General features: G+C 43.8%; 1 protein-coding gene across 2 annotated transcripts; it reads left to right on the forward strand.

Annotated features, from left to right (window-relative positions):
- Positions 1 to 582: 582 nt before the first annotated feature.
- On the forward strand, positions 583 to 6,429 carry LOC123426862 (boron transporter 4-like). 2 transcript variants are annotated; one of them, XM_045110762.1, is made up of 14 exons: positions 583 to 676; positions 2,175 to 2,281; positions 2,383 to 2,465; positions 2,652 to 2,844; positions 2,955 to 3,093; positions 3,658 to 3,823; positions 3,906 to 4,072; positions 4,171 to 4,344; positions 4,551 to 4,646; positions 4,732 to 4,848; positions 4,935 to 5,257; positions 5,396 to 5,669; positions 5,812 to 5,925; positions 6,025 to 6,429. In XM_045110762.1, exons 2-14 carry the CDS (start codon positions 2,178 to 2,180, stop codon positions 6,088 to 6,090), a joined length of 2,016 nt encoding a protein of 671 aa, XP_044966697.1. In that variant the 5' UTR covers positions 583 to 676; positions 2,175 to 2,177; the 3' UTR covers positions 6,091 to 6,429. The 2 variants fall into 2 exon arrangements, with proteins under 2 accessions (XP_044966697.1, XP_044966705.1); XM_045110770.1 differs by lacking the exon at positions 583 to 676 and adding an exon at positions 1,316 to 1,744.
- Positions 6,430 to 20,527: the final 14,098 nt, after the last annotated feature.

The raw sequence follows: 20,527 nt of genomic DNA on the forward strand, positions 1-20,527 counted from the left end.
CGTGGAGAGGCCAGCTGGCGGATGGATCCCTCGTGTACGTCTCTTCCAAATTTGGAAGGGAAACGTGCAGCAAGTTTTCGCTCGGGTTGGCCGCGGCCGAACCACACGGCGGAAACGTCGTCACGTCATCGTCGGGTCTGGTAACTGGTAAGCAGCCCGCGCGTGCGAGTTGGCCAGCCGATGCTTGGAGCGAACGTGCGAGAGGACGACGTGGACCGGATCCGGCGACAGCTGTCCTGCTGGCCCCACGCAGGCCGTACCATCGGCTCGAACGGACGGCCTCGATTCAAACCCGCGAGAGCCGTGCGCCGGTGACACCTCGGCCCCACGCAATCCTGGAAGCACGTTTACTATTTTCGTCGGGCCCACGTGACAGAGAGGGAGATTGGGCGTCAGGCGCGCGCACACTGATCTTCTCTCCGCCGATGGATCGATGGGGTCGCCGGGGTCTATAAATAATAGGCGGCCATCGCGGAGGAAATGGGGCAAAGGAAAGAAGGCTGCAACCCCGCCCGCCCCCCGGCTCCGGCTCCCCTCCTCCGCCCGCCGACGCCGGGTTTCGCACCCTGCGTCGCGGTGGAGGCGGCATTGCCGTTGCGGTACCGCGCGTCTCCGGCGCCCCGCCTCGCCTCCCCCACCCCACCCCGCCCCGCCTCAACCTCGTACGTCGCTGCTGGTAAGCCTCTGCTCCGTTCCAGTGCTTCAATCCCGTCACCTCAAAAGTTCCTCCACGGCTTGCTTGGGTTTGCTGGGTGCAGCCCCTTCACTGCATGCAGATTTGTCGATTTTTTGTTTGTTGCGCTCTTGTTGATTCAACTCGGGGTGATTCTATGCGCTTGAAGGAAATGTAGCTCTTAAATTGATGCTGTACATGTCACTATTTTTTTGTTTTTTTGGAAGAGTTTGTTCATCTGCAGCAGCAGCAACAACAACAATGAGCACGTAGGGTGAAATTTCTCTCTATCTCTGTAACATTTCTTTGGCAACCTTCTAGCACTTAGCTTTGTCGCGTCCATGCAATCCCCTGCAAAATTTTAGTGCCATTTCACTACTTTTGGTTGTTACTAACATGGCCCCAAACATGCATGCTTGATTAGTTGATTTGTACCCTCTTTTTATCTATGTGAATTTGTGGTTTGCTTCAACCTCTGTTCATGATTGCCGTATGTGAAGCTTGCGTACAGAGGAGATCAGGCAGCTCGATTGATTTTGTTAAGCAGAGCATGGCCATCGCACAAGCTTGTGGTAATTCATCCATGTAGGACCGCTTCCATTTGCTATGGCCTATTATCACATCGTATTTGGCCCCAGCCTTTGGGGCTAGTTTCAAATGTCTGTCGGTTGATAGGATGCTTGCGTTTGCCTAATTCAGCTAGTCCAAATGGTCTTCTTTAATGGCCCTATTTTTTTTTTGTTTCCCTGAAAGCTGTAAAGCCTTTTTGGCAATCTCAGATGTCAGGATAGTCATACAAAAAAAAACGTGCTCTTACCGTGTCCGGCACTAATACAAAACTAAATATAGCATCACGTTAAATGAAGGATATAGGGCATATACCAAAGGCTATCATTCAATGGTTAATGACCAGTCAATATTTGGCCCATCCAGCATGCTAAATATAGCATAACAAACATAGGCAAGCCAAATTGGGCCAACCTTCCTATTTCCTTTTTCTGATGCTTCACGTGCTAGCTATCGTATTCTTTTACAGACGAAATCTGAAGTTATGAAGCAACATTTTATGGGGTAATGCAGCTCTGTACATTGTCTTCATGAATAATTTTCTATGCAAATTCTCTCGGCTTTGTTTGTGTGGGAGGAACATGAGATCTTCAGTTGATTTTTACGAGATGCTGTTTTGCTTGATGGCATCCAAAATAGAACTTCTAGTCTTAATTCAATTTTACAGTATGTTGTTCATAATCACAAAACTGTGATCATGAACAAGTACTTTCAAATATGACTCCAGAGGTGCCACCTTTTTTTTCCGCCAAACCTAAGTATTGTTGAAATAGTTGTTGGTATAGCCACATCTTTGCCTTGTTGGTAAACATTATATCTTGAATTAGAAATCTGTGGAGGTTTTATAAAAATTAAGACAGGGAATGTATGACTCATCACTGTACACCATGCCTTTGTACACACAAAATCTGATTATGTATTGTCCCCCTTTCAGGCGATGGAACCTAAGAAAACCCTATTTAAGGGAGTGATTGAGGATTTTGGAGGAAGAGCAGCTTGCTACAAACAAGACTGGCACAACGGGTTCAGTTCTGGGTTCAGGTTTGCTGCACCTAACAAGTCGATGTTTATTTAATTCTACGTCACCTCTCAAAATTTTCCAGTTGTGTTGACTGTTTTGAATGCAACCTACGTACTGTCAGGATATTGGCACCTACTCTGTACATCTTCTTTGCGTCTGCACTGCCTGTCATCGCCTTTGGGGAGCAACTTAGTAAAGATACAGGTTTGTCTATTCTTCCTTGCACTGTTAAGAACTTTAGGTCAGTAGCCTTTTCAACATCTTTTCCCCTTTTCTAAATCCTTTACTTTTATCTCTCCATGTGGCATTTGACAAAGATAAGGAGAATGTAGTTGTGGATCCTTGTTCTTAGGCACTGACAATTGAAAATAATTTTTTGTCCTATTTCAGATGGTACGCTAACGACAGTTGAGACATTAGCATCAACTGCTTTATGTGGCATCATACATTCTTTACTGGGTGGACAACCACTGCTGATTGTGGGAGTTGCAGAACCAACTATTATCATGTATACATATATCTACAATTTTGCCAAAAATCAGCCAAACCTTGGAGAACGATTATTCCTGGCATGGGCTGGATGGTAAGGGATGATAAATAAATAAGAAATACTTTTTGTGATGGCCTTTCAGTTACGCCATATGGTACCTCTATATCTATTTAATTGTTTTCGCTTTTTATCCACTGTGATAGGGTTTGCATCTGGACTGCGGTCATGTTGTTCCTCATGGCAATGTTTAATGCCGCAGCTGCTTTGAATAGATTTACAAGGTTTGCAGGAGAATTGTTTGGAATGTTAATCACCATCCTGTTCATGCAACAAGCTATCAAGGTATAAATTGCTAAATGTTATCTATATACTCTCTCCGTCCCAAAATAAGGGTCTCAACTTTGTACTAAAGCTGAGACACTTATTTCGGGACGGAGGGAGTATGATATTTTAGGAGTTAGGTGGTCCATCTTTCTCTTTGACCGCTAATATTTATGATCATGTAAAATGAAACTGGATTGGTTCAGAGCCGGAGAGCCATAATCGAACTAGGGGTCAACTACTACTTCGATTAGGCAAAAGCGAGTATCCAATTGCATCATGGCAGCTGCCTTTACCTCAAAACTATTTATATTGGTTATACGAAAAATAGTACTCCCTTAGATCCATATTAATTGAGGGAGTATATGGTTGTATCTGTTATTCTTAAAAAAACATTGTATCTGTTATAAACTTGACAGCAGAAAAGTGCTCTCGAAATAATAAATTAGACAATAATTAAAATTTAACCCTGAAAATAGATTGTTGATTTTTTTTGTTGGAGATCGTGTCTTGTTCAAAGCAGCATATATTTGGAGTAAAGGGAGCATTCTGGTAGACACTTGCTCACTAGCCTGTGTTCCGCAGGGAATGTTGAGTGAATTCAGTGTGCCTGAGGATAAAGATCAGAGCCTGCCGATATACCAGTTCCATTGGGTATATATTAATGGTCTGCTTGGAGTTATCTTTTCAATGGGACTGCTCTATACTGCATTAAGGAGCAGAAGTGCAAGGTCATCGCTCTACGGAACTGGTTTGTCATATTTCTCCATGTACATTTGATGACCCAATCGTCTCCATGTACAAACTATTAACGCTCCAGGTAAAACTTTCAGGATGGCTAAGGAACTTGATTGCTGACTATGGTGTTCCACTTATGGTGATACTGTGGACCGCATTGTCATATTCGTTGCCCAGCAAGATACCTTCAGGTGTTCCTAGGAGGCTGTTCACCCCACTTCCTTGGGAACCCAAGTCACTGCAACATTGGACGGTAGCTAAGGTAACAAGGCATTTTACTTGGATCCAGGATCAAACAGTAGATATATGTCACATATGTGAACTCAGAATTTTGATGGGTGGTCATTGATGAACATGCAGGATTTATTTTCTGTCCCTCCAAACTACATATTTTTGGCTATTGTGCCTGCTGTGATGGTTGCGGGGCTCTATTTCTTTGATCATAGTGTAGCTTCACAGATGGCTCAGCAGAAGGAGTTCAACTTAAAAAACCCATCGGCATATCATTACGACATTATGGTCCTGAGTTGTTCGGTATGATTTATTATTCTCTCTTCTTCTGGCATTATGGCTGCCAGTCCTAATAGAATTCTAAGGATCTTATCTGTGAATTCCAACTGCTTACAGAAGATAGAAAACATGTAATAAATTAGGCAACATGTGGAGAATTGTTTAAGAACTAGGATAACATAGCATCACTATCATGCTTACTGTTCTCATGGTATAGAAATGCTATGCAGGTGTTGATTTGTGGTCTTCTTGGCATTCCTCCATCTAATGGAGTACTTCCCCAGGCCCCCATGCACACGAGAAGTCTGGCTGTCCTCAGGAGGCAGGTTGGTAGTTCGTGGTCTTCTTGACTTTTCAGTTAGCTATTCAGTTTCACTATGCTCATCTACTGTCTCTCTTCGTTCAAATTAGGCACTTCGCAAACAGATGGTCCGAACCGCCAAGGAAGGCATGATGAACAATGCTAGCAGCTCAGAGGTTTACGGCAAGATGCAAGAGGTTTTCATTAAAATGGATGACAAAGGCAGCGTAAGTAGTCATTCGCCAAAACATGCATGTAAAAATCATATGATCTCAGCCTTGTTTCTTGAAACTACATCTTCAACTTGGTGCAGGAGGGTTCTGCTCACAAAGAGCTCAAGGAATTGAAAGACGCTGTTATCACAGAGGGGAATGGGGCAGGGAGTGGGCCTGAGGTATTTGACCCTGAAAAGCATCTGGAAGCTTACTTGCCTGTACGGGTGAATGAGCAGAGAGTGAGCAATCTGCTTCAGTCCCTGCTGGTCGCGGGTTGCGTTGGAATCGTGCCGGTCATTCAGAGGATACCTACATCGGTCCTGTGGGGTTACTTTGCGTATATGTCCATCGACAGCCTGCCGGGGAACCAGTTCTGGGAGCGGATACAGCTTCTGTTCATCGCCCCTCAGCGGCGATACAAGTACGCTCCGTTTGCGACTCCTGTGTCTCTTCATTTCTGTCCAGCATACGCAAAGCAGCCTATGCATTTTGGTTTCGGACAGGTAATACAGGAAGCCGGGACTTGGAGTGAATATTCATCTGCTGTAATTTTGGACAGGGTTCTTGAAGGCGCCCATGCGTCCTTCTTGGAGTCGGTGCCTTTCAACAAGATATTGGCCTTCACCATTTTCCAGCTCATTTATCTATTGATCGTCTGGGGGATGACATGGATACCGGTGGCAGGGATCCTCTTCCCGCTCCTCTTCTTCTTCCTCGTTGTCATCAGGGAGCATTTCCTCCCGAAATTCTTTGCTGCACGCCACCTGTGGGAACTGGATGCGTCCGAGTATGAAGAATGCGAGGGAATGCGCCGTGACCCATCGATATCAGAGGTATGGTTTTTTTGTCACTCCCGGTTGCATTCACTGCCCGTTCGCTTGAGCTCTAGTGCTATATCCTTAGGCTCATGTGCGGTTTAGCATGGCTTGCTAGGATGAGATGATCTGAATTATTTCATTTGGTTCCCTTGCCCAGGGTGACGGCGAAGCTCCCGCTGAATATGCTTCCGAGGTAATGGAGGAATTCACGACCCACCGTGGAGAATTGAAGCACAGGGCTCCAAGCTTCCGAGACGAGCGGCTGATACGGGTGCTGATAACTGACTCGACCCCATCCACGCGTTGTTTTTTTAGCCCTGTAAGATAACCTTGTGCCGAAACTTAACATTTCGTGTGTTTGCTTTGGCAGCTGAACTCTGTCCAGATGACGAGACAGTTCTCCCGGATCTCCTCTCTTACTCCTACACGGCCCTGACGACGAAAGGAGATTGTTCAACAAACACTTTTTTCATGGCATGAATCTCCTGACGGAGGGTGCAAAAGACGCGGCAGCTCGTAAGTGAACGTACGGATGCTTTTTGGGGCCGAAGACATGTCGAGGAAACTGTGCAGAGCAAGTGCCACTTGCTGCAGGGGAGGAATGGGGGAATTTGTTAGGGTGCGCGAGTGTTGCGACGCATGTGCTGTTTGTGCATAAGAAAAGAAATGGGAGGGGATACGGCGAGGGAGCAGTCTAGTATTATGTTTGTACGCCGTTTGTGATTCACTCAATGGGGATGCAGCTCCTCTAATTCTATGGGAAGTGATTTAAATAGGTCCATGGGCATCTTGACCCGCAAAGCGGACACTGCATTCGTTCGCAAACCAAAGCTAACCATATGCATTTTAAATTGTGCTTCAACTAACCGAACGAATTTCATCAAAATGATGAAATCTTATATCTTATATTTATCAATTGGATGCATCATTCAAGCTTCCACGTTAATCCTAGATGAATATAGGTAATTTTCTGTCTGATCCCATCATCAACCATCCCTAACGGTTGGATGAAAACTGAGCCCCGGGAGCATTTGTAAAAGAACAAAACCTCAAACCCGTCTCTCCCACAAAGAAAAAACCTCAAACCCGTCTCCCCCGCAGGTTGCCAGAAAGAACTTCTCTTCCGTAGATTACTTCACGCCTCGCCGCCCATTGGCACATTGTAGTGCGATCCCTAGCAGGGATCCCCAAAAACAGTTAAGCTCCATTGAGACCGTATTGCAAGAACAAAAGCCACGGCTCTATCCTGCAAATTTTCTCTATCCATTGATTTTTGATTGGATCAGGTGCTAGCCCAAGTTTCCATAGTAGACAAAACTTTGTAATGTCAGGACATGGTCACCCCATCCTCTGATGATCTTGTCGACATCAACGTCGCCGGTCTCACTTGTCCTTGATCATGTACGTGGCCTTGATGTTGCCTCTTCTTTCCTTTGTGTGCAGCGACCAACAACCCATTAATAGTTTAGGGGACGACAGGAGGAGGAAGGAGCTGTGGTAATTGGCTATGTGGCGAACCACATAACCAGGTAGGTGACACATGACGATGAGTATGAATCATGAGATGAACTTAAGCAAAAATATGAGGAGATAAAGGTTAGCCCATGTTCTTTGCTCAGGTCTGATCCGTCCTCCTCGGCCTCCAGATTTCCCTGTGGTAGCAATGCACTCTAGATGTCGATAAATTGTTTGTTTGCTGAGAAATCAATCCTGATTGATCCTATCAATTTCTAATGCGGTAAAATTAGAAAATGATATAAGCTGTTTTAGTTTGATGCAACCAGATATCTTCCTCTTCAAACTTTGAATGGCTTCAAGTTTGGCCACCATGCATACTCCATCCAAGGAGTAGCAGAAGCTGAAACCAACCACCAGCTACATACTCTTTCCAACATCAAGTAAATAGTCCTAGCGGTCATGAGCATGCATAGTGGGAAGGCACCTGACCCCGATGGCTTCACCAGGTTGTTTTTGAAAACTTGTTGGGACATTGTTGCTCCAGACATCATAGCTGTTGTGTGCCTATTCTCATATAGGCAACCATCCAACATCCAGTGGCTCAACTCGGTGAACATCGTTCTCCTTCCCAAGAAGGATGGTGCTAAGGAGATTGTTGACTATAGGCCCATTAGCCTCATCCATGCCATTGCAAAAATCATTTCTAAAATACAGGCTACTCGACTAGCTCCCTTCATGAGCACCTTGGTCTCCATTGCACAAAGTGTGTTCATCAAGAAAATAAGTATCCATGACAATTACATCAGATTGCATAACCGCAAGAAGCCTACCCTGTTGATGAAGTTGGATATCAAAAAGGCTTTCGACACTGTTCGATGGGACTACTTACTTGATCTTTTACAACGTAGGGGATTCCCCGTGAAATTCAGAGACTGGATCATCACATTGCTCTCCGCCGCCTCCTCTAGGGTGGTGCTCAATAGTGTGCCCGAAAGGGCCATCACTCATGGGAAGGGCCTTTGGCAGGGAGATCCGCTATCCCCATTGCTATTCATCATTGCCATCGATCCCATTCAACGCATCCTTGATTTGGTCACTACTCACGGCAGATTGCACCAGTTGCACGCCCGTGGGGTGCAATTTCGAACCTCGCTTTACACGGATAATGCAACGATATTTGTGGTGCCTATTAAGGAGGACATAACCACCCTGGCTACCATTTTGAGGGGTTTTGGCCAAGTTACTGGTCTGGTTACCAACTTGCATAAGAGCCAAGTGGCATCAATTCGATGCCATAGAATCAACCTTCACGACATCCTCGGTAACTTCCCTGCAGTAGTTACTACTTTCCCAATGAAGTACCTAGGATTGACATTGTCCATCAAAAAGTTGAAACAAATCCACTGTCAATACCTTGTGGACAAAGTCGTTGTGAAGCTAAGCCCTTGGCAGGGCCAACACTTCATGATGGCCGGGAGAAACACCCTTGTGCAGTCTATGCTAAACTCACAAGCAATTTATCACCTAACTTCCCTTGAGCTGGCCCGGGCACTACCTTTGACACGCTCCGAAGGGCCTTCCTTTGGGTGGTTGTCGACAAAGTATCTGGTGGAAAGTGCAAGGTAAAGTGGGAGTTGGTTTGTCGATCAACCAAGGTAGGTGGCCTTGTCATCTTACACATCAATAAATCTACGCGCGCTCTAAGGCTCCGATGGCCTTGGTTGGAATGGGTTGCTACTGAATTAACTTGGGTGGGCTTGGGAAAACCATGCACCAAGACGATATGGAACCATTTCGTGCCATAACGAAGGTCCAGGTGGGCAATGGGAAGAAGGCTTACTTTTGGGACCCCCCTTGGCTGGATGGAGAAAGACCAAATAGATTGCCCCCACATTTTTGAGCTCTCCAAAAAGAAGAAATGGAATGTGCAACAAGCTTTGGACCATGCCGCTTGGCTGGAGAAAATTGACTTGTCTGATGGGCTATCCACGATATACATTGGGGAATTTGTTGAGTTTTGGACATGGACAATGGATATTCAACTTAGCAAAGACGACACCATCATTTGGAAAGTCACATCTGATGCTTGCTACTCCACCGCTTCGGCATATGACACACAATTTCTTGGACTGACCTCTTTTTGCTTCGCTCATAATTCAAAATCGTGTCTGGACAAATGACATATTAGAAAAGAGAGGATGGAGAAACGATGGTCTATGTAAACTCTGCAAATGCCACCAGGAGATGGCAACTCACCTACTTTTCCAATGCGGATATACAAGAAGGATTTGGTGCATGATCAATGATTGGCTTGGCAAAGAAGAACTTGACCCCTCAAACTGACAACATTTCAATGATGTCCATGCTTGGTGGATGATACTTGTGGTATGCGTTGGGTTTTCCGTGAGCAGAAACGAGTGATGCAACACATTATAGATAAGTATTTCCCTTAGTGAGAACCAAGGTTCTCGAACCAATAGGAGTAACACGCAACCCCCATATTTAGCGACCACACATAAATAAGCAAACACATGCACCCAAGGCAGGCAAGAGGGTTGTTAATCCCCTTGGACTCGTTATTTACAAGCAAATGAAGTGTGTAGATGATAGTTGATAATTATAAATTGCAAAATGAAATAAAAGTAAATAAATGGCAGCGAGGTAATTGTAGCGTTTGTAAACTTATATGTGAATAGACCCGAGGGCCATAGTTTTCCTTAGTGGCATCTCATGTAGTAATCATACGGTGGGTAACCAAATTACTTTTGGTCAATTGATAGAAAAGTTCATAGTTATGCAATATTTATTCACGACAATGATCATGTGTATATAGGCATCATGTCCGTAAGAAAATAGGTCGATTTCTGCCTACACCTATTACTATTACTTCACCCATCGACCGCTATTCAACATGCATCTAGAGCATTAAGTAAAACAAAGTAACGCTTGGAGAACAATGACATGATGTAGACAAAGAGAACTCAATTAATATGAATTAACCCCATCGTTTTATCCTTAGTTGCAACAATACAAAGATGTGTCTTGTCCCCTACAATGCCACTGGGATATGGAGAACCGCTAGATTGGATCCACTACAACGCACACCTCCCACTGAAGAAAGATTAATCTAGTTGGCCAAACCAAATCAATAAATCAAAGAGATTTACGAAGCTATAATAATCATGCAAATAAGAATCAAATATAGAATTCAGTGAAGACTCAAATGTTTTATCATGAATAATCTGAATATAAACCCACAATTCATCGGACCCAACAACGCACCGCATAAAAGAATTACATCGGATAGATCAAAGCGAAGATGCGATGATCATTGTATTGAAGATCAAAAGAGAGAGAAAGAGACGGATAGCCATCTAGGTACTAACTACATACCCGTAGGTCTATGGTGAACTACTCACACATCACCATGGGAGAAACAAGGATGATGTAGAGGCCCTCCGTGATCTATCCTCCCTTTGGTAGGGCAGCGGAGCAGGGATCCAGATGGGCATACGCCGGAACAAGGACTTGCGGCGGCGGAAGACGTGTTTCAAGAGGCTCCTTGGGGTTTTGGGGATTTATTAGGATTTATAGGCCAGAGAGGGATGTCAGGAGGCTCCTGGGGGACCACCACTTAACAGGGTGCGACCATACCCCTGGGCGCGCCCTGGTGTGTGGTGGCTCCCTCGTGTGGCCTCTCGTCTTCTCCCGAAGCTTCTAGGTCTACTTATGGTCCAGAAAAAATGATAAAAAAGTTTGGGGCAATTGGACTTTGTTTGGTACTACAAACCTGAAAAGACAAAAACATGTAGAAAACAACAACTGGCAGTGGGCACTGGGTTAATAGGTTAGTGCTAAAAAATAATATTAATTGGTAGATAAACACCAAAAAAGTATCCTCGAATGATAATATTATAGCATGGAACCATCATGTTGGAGACGTGTCAACATCCCCAAGCTTAATTCATGCTCGTCCTCGAGTAGGTAAATGATAAAAACACAATTTTTGATGTGACATGCTACCCGACATGTAATCTATTGTAGGTACGATCATTAAAAAATTATTAATCAATAAACATCAACATAGTAATATTCATAAACATAAGCAACATAATCATCAAGTTTCAAAATATACGGTCCTCAAAGAATGTTCATCCCCTATCCATTTTATCATATGAGTATGGCATGGATGTGTCTTCACCACATAAATACAAATGGTAAGCACCACAATGTCAAGTCAGGCAATTATGGTCCTCAAAGAATAGTTTTTAATGCGCTTCAACTATTTATTACTCACGTAATATATGAGCATGAACCATGGATATAGCATATAGGTGGAATAGAATATGGTAGTAGGTTTCAAAGGGGTAAAAATGGAGAAGAAAGTCTCGCATCAACTAGGCGTATCAATGGGCTATGGACATGCCCATTAAGAGATATCAATGCAAGGAGTAGGGATTGCCATGCAATAGATGCACTAGAGCTATAAGTGTATGAAAGTTTGACTGAAGCTAAGTGGGTGTGCATCCAACTTGCTTGCTCATGAAGACCTCGTTCATTTGAGAAAGTCCATCATCGGAATATACAAGCCAAGTTCTATAATGAAAAAATTCCACTAGCATATGGAAGTGACAAAATATGAGACTCCCTATATGAAGAACATGGTACCACTTTGAGGCACAAGTGTGGAAAATAGGTAGTAGCACTGTTCCTTCTCCGTTTTCTCTCATTTCCTTTTTGTTTTTCATTTTTTTTCATTTTTTATTCTCTCTTTTTTTCCGGCCGGAGTCTCATCCCGACTTGTGGGGGAATCATTGTATCACTAATGTAGGATGGTCCAAAGACGATACATCAATCAGAGACCCTTTGATGAAGCTGTGTGCCACGCATGAATCGGAGACGGTATAATTCAAGCTCCGTCACCAATAATGCAAACTGTGTGCGATGGCGGACTCATCAAATACGATTTAGAAAAGTCTTACTTGTGCGATTTCTGCCGTACAGTTCTTCCATACAAACTGTTTGCGATTATCTAAAATAACACAAACGGTTACGGAGATCCAGCTGTGTGCGATAGAGGGCACATAGTTCACTTCCATAAATTGTGCGCGATAATACAACAAAACACAAACGATTCATCATAACATGATGTGTGCAACATACAACAAACATGTGAGTAATCAGAATCATGTGTGAACAACAAAAATAATACATACGATTGATGCTAATAACATGTGTGTGTTGTGGGGAAATGCTTGCTGGTATAAAATTGTTAGCGATTCATAAAATCGTCACCAACGAATTTCGTAGTTTAGTCTGTGTGTACTGTGATTTGGTTTGTGTGCATAACATCTATGCTGCATACATGTCACTCGGGTGAACTATTTGCGATGAGCCAAAATAACACAAATGGTTGCACAAATCAAGATGTGTGCGACAAACGGCATACCGTGTGCTTGGATGAACTGTGCATGATGAGCCAAAAGAACGCAAACAATTCGGAGTAACAAGATGTGTGTGATGCCGAGCAAACAAGCTAGTAATCTAAATTGTGTGGAAAGACTGAAAATAACACAAACAGATAATAACACAAACGATTCCTGGCAATAAGCATCTGATTCAGGAAATGATAGCACAAATTATCCTTCATACTTCTACATAATCAACTAGACAACATAACAATGACATTACATATCAACAAGGTTCAAAAAACAATAAAATGGAAACAACTACTCGTCGACGTTGTTGCGGGGCTGGCCTGTTGGTTCGGCGATATTGAAATATTGTCCGCACTCACGTAACATGCTCTTTATGGAAGAAGGATCCAAATCCGGGTTGGCGAGGACCATGTTCTTGAATGCTTCATAGGCCCGGACATTCCACTGCTCCTGCTCCATCACAGTAGCTCCGGTTTCATGGAAAATCCCGTCCACGGCCAAAGGCGTGCGTGTGAGCCTCTCATGACGGAGATTTTCAAAGTGGTCGTAAACAAGAAATCCATAAGCTATGCGCGCTGCTAGAGCGATAGCAGACTCTAAGGAGCCCTTACCGCGGCCAAATCCGCATGAGCCGCCAAGACAACGACAAACTAATCGGCGCATGCTGCCTTCTCAAAGGCCACATCCACGCATTTCGCATATAAAACCGCTCTCGCCCGCAACCGATCTGATGCAACCTCCAGCTTTCTGCTCTTGCCGCCAAGGCCTACAGCCGACGTGGGCTCCTCCGCACATAAGATCTGCCTCAACCACATGCTTTCTACAATGGAGAGGCGAGACCAAGATTCTGATGACATGTGTAATGTTGAGGATTTTGTGGAGGTGAGGACAGTGGGGAGAAGAAGGCCAGATTTGGGGCTGCGAGAGGGGAAAGAGGCGATGGAGAGCGAAGAGTGGTGATATTTAGTTATGACCCTATACACGATTGAAGAAAGTTGCTACATTTTTTCCATGTGCGATTATGTGTGCACCGAAAATAATTCAAAAACTATGAAAATGCTAGGTATTCTGTGATCTAACGGGCGCACACGGTTGATGAAACAAGATGTCTGCTACCCAGAAACCGTCCCCACCCCTAGTGCATAAATTAATGAAGTTATATATATACACCCCACAAACCGTGTGCCATGAAGAATAGATATATCGCACCCCGGTGTAAAATAAGAAGCTCCTCCGATGACTCATGCAACCACACACAGGTGTAAAGTAACAACTAGGTGCCACGACTCGCTGCCTGTCGTTGCCTATACCCTCACTAATGGTGGCTGGTCATCGTTCATGGGCTCCATTTAGTCTTCCCACCCTCGAGCCAATGCTTCACGCGCAAGCGCTAGCGCCACCCACATCGGTAAATTGTAAAATCCCCAACCCCCTTGGCAACATCTAGCTATAAATACCTTATGACCGACAGCTGCAATTCAATGATCCCCTGGCTAGGTCCCACACATACCCTCAAATCCCAGTGGTCAACGACATGATGGAGTTGGGAGACGGTGGAGTCGAGGCTGCCGGCATGATGGTCAGCTTGAGAGTCGACGGCCACGCCGCCACCTCTCTCGACGACAACAAGAGGAGGCACGAATCACGACACAAGAAAGCCAGCAGGTTAGCTAGGGTCGTCTTGAAAGTAGCTAGGGATCGCCAATGGGCGATAATGTGGGCGACGGAGCAGGAACCGCGACGCTGCAAGGACAACTGCGACAGTGGCTGCTGCACGAGGTGCATGCTTATGCCCCGGATGGAGAAGGACATAGCTCCGGACGCCAGGGGAGGCCTTGCGGCCGTTGCTGCAACATTAGCGATAGCGAGGTTCTCGTCGGCCGTCGGACCGATGTACGAAGACCCGACAGACTCGACAGTCCTGGTGAGAGCTGCGCATGAGGCAGTACCAGCGACTACCAATGTCGAGGCTGACCCTGCCTTGGTCGACCAAGGTGTAGGTCATCGACTTGGCGACCTCGTGTCCTCCCGAGCCAAGGAACGCCACGGCATCGATGGACAATGGTAGCGGTGCATGCTGGGTCGGTGTTAGGGGTAGTAGCACTTTTGTGTGCGAGGAGTTCATATATATTATATTGATGTAAAATAGTGAGCCAATGTTTTGTAAATTACTCCGCCAACTATGCACTGTACCAATTGGAGCATGTAAATGCTCAAATGAATTGTTCATAATGGTTCGTAAACAGGAACCGTTTGTGATTTAATGTCATTATCATATACTGTACTATACTGTATATTTGATAAGAAGTTTTTGTTTGACCGTGGGTGTGATGGGAAATGTGTGGATTGACGTTCGATCACGGTGCATCCTATGGCGGGCATGCGCAATCCGTGTGACTAGGGTTCTAGCCAATCAGAATACAACGCAAAATAGGGTGAACGCACACGGTTTAAGACGACACACGACCTTCACAAAGTAACCGTCTACCCAAACAAATCACAAATTTCAAGGGAAACCCATATTTTCTTGGTCATTTCTCCATGTTTTTTATACGATCAACATACCCACTAGAATGCACCGTGTACAAATTTGACATTTTTGAGCTTCTTTACTGTAATTAGGCTTTTATGTGCCCTTTCTAGGCATTTACTGCTTATAATTCAAGTTCGAATGTTCCGTACATGAAAAGGTGTTCAAAAAGGGTTCCAAAAATCATAATTGTGTCTTTGAATAACTTTTCATATATTTTATAGGAAATTAAAAGAATTTTGAATGATATGTGTGGGCACACGCAACCATATATGTGTCGTTTATTGATTTTTTAACTCTAGAAAAATAGAAAACATGCCTGAAAAACATGACACCTTGTGTGGTGCCTTGACAGGGCCTCAATATGACGTGGTAAATATTTGAAGAGGTTTGGCTAATGTTGTCATACACACTCTTCGTATATTGAACCATCACCTATGAAGGTTCATGGTTCGGGGAGCGAAATCACCATGTTCTAAAAGGGGAATCCATATTTCCTTGGTCCTTTCAACTTGATTTATTTTCTACGATCATCATACCCACTACAATGCACCGTGTTGAAATTTGACATTTTTCTGGGCTCGTTTACTATACTTAGGCTTTGACGCGCACTCTCTAGGCATTTACTCCTTATAATTCAAGTCTAAACATTCTGTACATCAAAAGGTGTTAAAAAGGGTTTGAAAAATCATAATTGTCTCACTGAATAACTTTTTGATGTAGATGACCGCGCATGCTTGCAAGCGCAGCTAGGGCGCACACTGGCAAAGTATGTAGCCAGAGCGCGGACTCTGGCATTGTATATATCAATATCGAGTGCTATAGAAAAACAACCGCACTATATGACTTTTCGGCCAGGTCACCAGAGCGATCTCCACGCAGTGATTATGCCACTGTGCCGCACACTAACTGGTAAGGAAGCGATGGCATGCCGCCGCGCCGAGTTCATCGTAGACCGCGACCACACACTTACTACTAAGGAGGCAATGGCATCCTACCGCGTCGAGTTCTTCGCCACCCGCGACCGCACACCAACATGGGTGGACTGTGAAGCTGCCTACGCCAAATGTGCGAATGATGAATCGGAGGCCAAAGCCGCATAGGTCGAGCGGAAAAAGGAAAAAAGCACGCAAGAAAAGATACTCCATTCATGCCAAGAAAGAAGCGGTCGCATGCATTCCGCTCGATGGAGATCCGAGCATGGTGGGTTGCCGTCGACATGGCCGAGAAGGAGAACGATGACCTGTGGCCACCATGGCCCGATGCCTCCACCAGCCATGAGGATAGCGGCGGTACCTACCAAAGCCATTGACGAGAGTTGGCCAGAGGTCCAAGCATGATGTGGGCTGTCACCGATAAGGCCGATAACGAGGGTGTCTGGCTAGCACCAGAGAAGTAGTTTGCATGTGTGTTGCCCGAACATTTGTTTAATTAATTATGAGCATCAAAGTACTAGTACTTACACCTACTAGTAGTTTTTAGAGCAAATTATGATCTCTGAATTTAAGTACATTCATCGAGTGTACAATTTTTCCGACGCGGGATCACCAATTTTCTCTTTTCTCTCACATAGGTATTTGATGCGCTTCGTCCGTGTTGCGTGTTTCCCACACATGTAAGGTTCGAGTTTCACAGCCAAATTTTTAGTAATCACGCGATTTCAAAAGTTATTCCTCCCACTCCATACCAACCCATCACATTTCCCCCTATCCCCACCCTCTCCCTGCAGCCCAAACTGCCTCCGCCGCCGCAACCAAATCTATGTTCTTCCCTAGCCTCGCTCGCCAATCTAGTGAGGTAACCACTGATTTCCATCACCGCCCCGACCCGATTTCTCAAATGGAGCATGCGAACCACCATCATGCGTCCACATCCCCACCCTCTATTGCCGAGCATCCCCATGTAAGCCCAACCACATATCACACGAAGGTCGAGGAGCTCATGGCAATCGATGGCGTGGTGGCCGTTGTGCGTGTCGACCCGGAGGAACCTGCTAACGCCGCCAACTTGGTGTGGGCTCTGGCCGAGATGAAGTGCCCAAGAATCTATCCCTCGGGATTTACCAAGTATGAACTCTCTAGTTCAATTTTACCAATACCAGTTGCAATGTTTAATCGTCTCAATTTCAGTTTCACTGGTACAAGTTTTAATCGCCATGTTAGGGTGTTTGTACTCAATAGTTAACACGTTTGCTGTTTATTTCAGTTATGCGCACTATGTTGTTCAAGTATGAACTGTCCAGTTCAATTTCACCAATAATACCGATTACAAACTTACATTTTTTAAGCTGGTCATTCGATACCGCGCTATTATTTGCAATAAAGATATCACTAGAGATGTCGATGTTAACCCTTTTGTAGTTGACATGCCTTTCCAAGTACTTATGTAGATTCACAATGCATGATGATGTTGTTTACCGTTGAGGTTAGTCCCATCCCAATATCATATAGTGTTTTATATCATTTGTGCAATTGCAGTTTAGCTTCTAATATTTACTTGTTATTTGTAGGTACATATGTTAGCTGTACTAATCCACATTTCGTCCTGCATGAACACCTCGCCATCGACTTTGGGCGGGCTCTGGCCAAGATGAAGTGCCCCAGCAACTACCCCTAGGGATGTACCAAGTATGAACTATCTAGTTCAATTTCACCAGTACCTGTCCATTTGCTATTGTGCTACTCCTCGCAATGAAAATATCACAGGAGATACTATCGTTTAATTAATATTTGCTATTTTTGGTGGATGTTTACCCTGTTGTATTTAACACGCCTTTCTATGTGCTTATGTAGGGCTACAATGCGCGCTACCGTTGTTTACCATTGAGGTTAATCACATACCGTTGTAGTATTTTACATCATTTATGCAATCGCTCTTAGGTTCTAACATTTATTTGTTGTAGGTACATATTTGAGTGGTACTAATCCACGCTTTGACCCCCTTTGCATATGGGGAATGAGATAAACATGAACAAGCATCAAGTGAGGAAACTAAAAAAATGTTAGGAAAAAGAGACATATGATTGGAATTAAACTCTTTGTTTACACTTTATCCAGGACGCCAGTGAACTTTAGGATGGTAAGTAATCGTTGCCTTCTTTTCCTGTCCAGAACAAGTTACTCTATTAGACACGAATACCTGGAAGTTGTTTCTTTTCAATGGTTTCCGAAGAAATTTACTCAAGATTACCTTGTAAACTACCTGACTGGAGTGGAGGCAACTAAAGTTATATTATATAATTCATGCTACCATGATAATGGTCTAGAAGTCTTCCTGAAGGCACTGAAGGATGGAGAGGCAATCATCACAAGGGGTTGGACAAAAGTTGTGCGCACCTTCAGCGTGGAGGAGGGCACATTATGTGTATTACGCTTCTTCCACACCATCAACAGCCAAAAGGATTTACACTTCTCTCTTCACCTTTACCTCCTCTAGTACTATATATTAGGGTTCATCATATTTAATCTTCTAACGAACTATGTAACCATTGAACATGTACTGAGCTTTTGATTTATGCATTGGCTGTTGAACCGTTGTAATTAGGGTATGTATTGATGGATGTGAAATCCACATTTCATAATTTAAAATCTTAAATTCCAATTCTAATAAAAAATTAATAAAACAAGCTATTAGATAATAAATTACAGTGCACACAGTTAGAACAAATAAACCATGTGCGATTGTGTCATACATTACACACGATTCTTTGAAGAATAGCGTGTGTGATTATCTGCTTTACAACACACAACCACATATTTTGCGTGTGGGGGATGTGCGCAATGTCACACACGCGTTTGCTAGCAGTAACCATATTTGGCTTCAATAACACAGATGGTTCCGTCACCTGAGTGCGTGTATAATGTAGGACGATAAGAAGGCGGTTGACATGCGAAGCGTGTGTGCGATCAGAATAACTACCACACATGGTTAATAAATTGGCTCGTTGGCGATAGTAGAGCCACTACACATATTTAAAAGTTTTGGACCGTATACCATAATGTACCTATCACAACCAGGTCATGTAATTAGATGTTGGTCATATCCATATTTCGCACATGAATATATCTGCGCCATCATCTCGGATGTGTGGTTGATCACAAATGTAACAACAAAGTGTGGTGTGTGGGATAGACTACAACTTCGCATACACTTATGTTAGGCCAATCGTCGGCAGGCGCTCGCCCCATTGGAGACGATGTTTCGGTGTCGTGTGGGACGCCCCCCTTATCGCCCACACATGCAAGGTGACGGTTTAGAACTGCATCACAGAAAGGTGCTAAAACTGTTTGTATAGCACGTAATGGTACCAGTGTCTCCATCATCCTTCCCTCACTAAGACAGTTCCCTAACAATGACGATCATCACACTTTTATTTACTTACAAATCGATATGAAAAATTATAGCATGACTTTATATGAATGCCTCTTTAGTGTACCAGGATGTGCAGTGATCAAGCGTAACACGTACCAAAAATGATGAACGGTGGCTTTGCCACAAATACCATGCTAGCTTATATGATCATGCAAAGCAATATGACAATGAAACTACTAGTCATATGATGTGACGGTGGAACTTGCATGGCAATATATCTCAAAATGGCTATGGAAATGCCATGATAGGTAGGTGTGGTGGTTGTTTTGAGGAAACTATAATGATGCTTATGTGGAACAAAGCATCTCATGTCAGGGGGTTTGGATTCACCGACGAAGGTTACACCGATGCTCGAGGTGGGAATGGGCAATGCACGGTACCGAAGAGGCTAGAAAATATGTGGAGGTGAGAGTGTGTATATCCATGGATTCACATTAGTCATAAAGAACTCACATACTTAGTGCAAGATTTTATTAGCTTTCTCGAAGCAAAGCACTACTCGCATGTCCCTAGGGAGGAGGTTGGTAGGAGTTAACCATCGCACGCCCCCGACCTAAACAACACTAGGATTTCAACGAGGAATAAGAATGCTCACACATCATCACCATGCCATAAAACTATTTAGGTTAACAACAAGTTAACACCCTCTAATTTATGATATTTTTATTAACTAATGATCGTGCACTCATGCCCTTTCACATTACCACGTTAATATCATTAACTCAAAGTTTCTCTTTTATGTGCTACATGAAGGTTTTGATTATGCACTGATTGAATACCTATTGTTTTTAAACTAGTCTTATAACCCATGTAAATTACCGTCACTATTTATTAACCCTCAAACAAATATAAGTGAAAAAAGATAGTGTAATTATTTCTTTTAAAATCTATACGCCACCGTGCTTGATATAAGTGAAGCACTAGAGTATTCTAACAAATCATTGTGATATTGTGTCTCTCTCAAGTGGGTGTGACGATCAAAAAATGATTGTGTACAACTAAAACAAAAGCAAACTAAAGCAAACAACTCTCCAAGAAAAACTCATATCATGTGTTGAATAAAAATATAGCTTCAA

Source organism: Hordeum vulgare, chromosome 1H (genome assembly GCF_904849725.1).
Source record: "Hordeum vulgare subsp. vulgare chromosome 1H, MorexV3_pseudomolecules_assembly, whole genome shotgun sequence".
NCBI lineage: Eukaryota > Viridiplantae > Streptophyta > Magnoliopsida > Poales > Poaceae > Hordeum > Hordeum vulgare.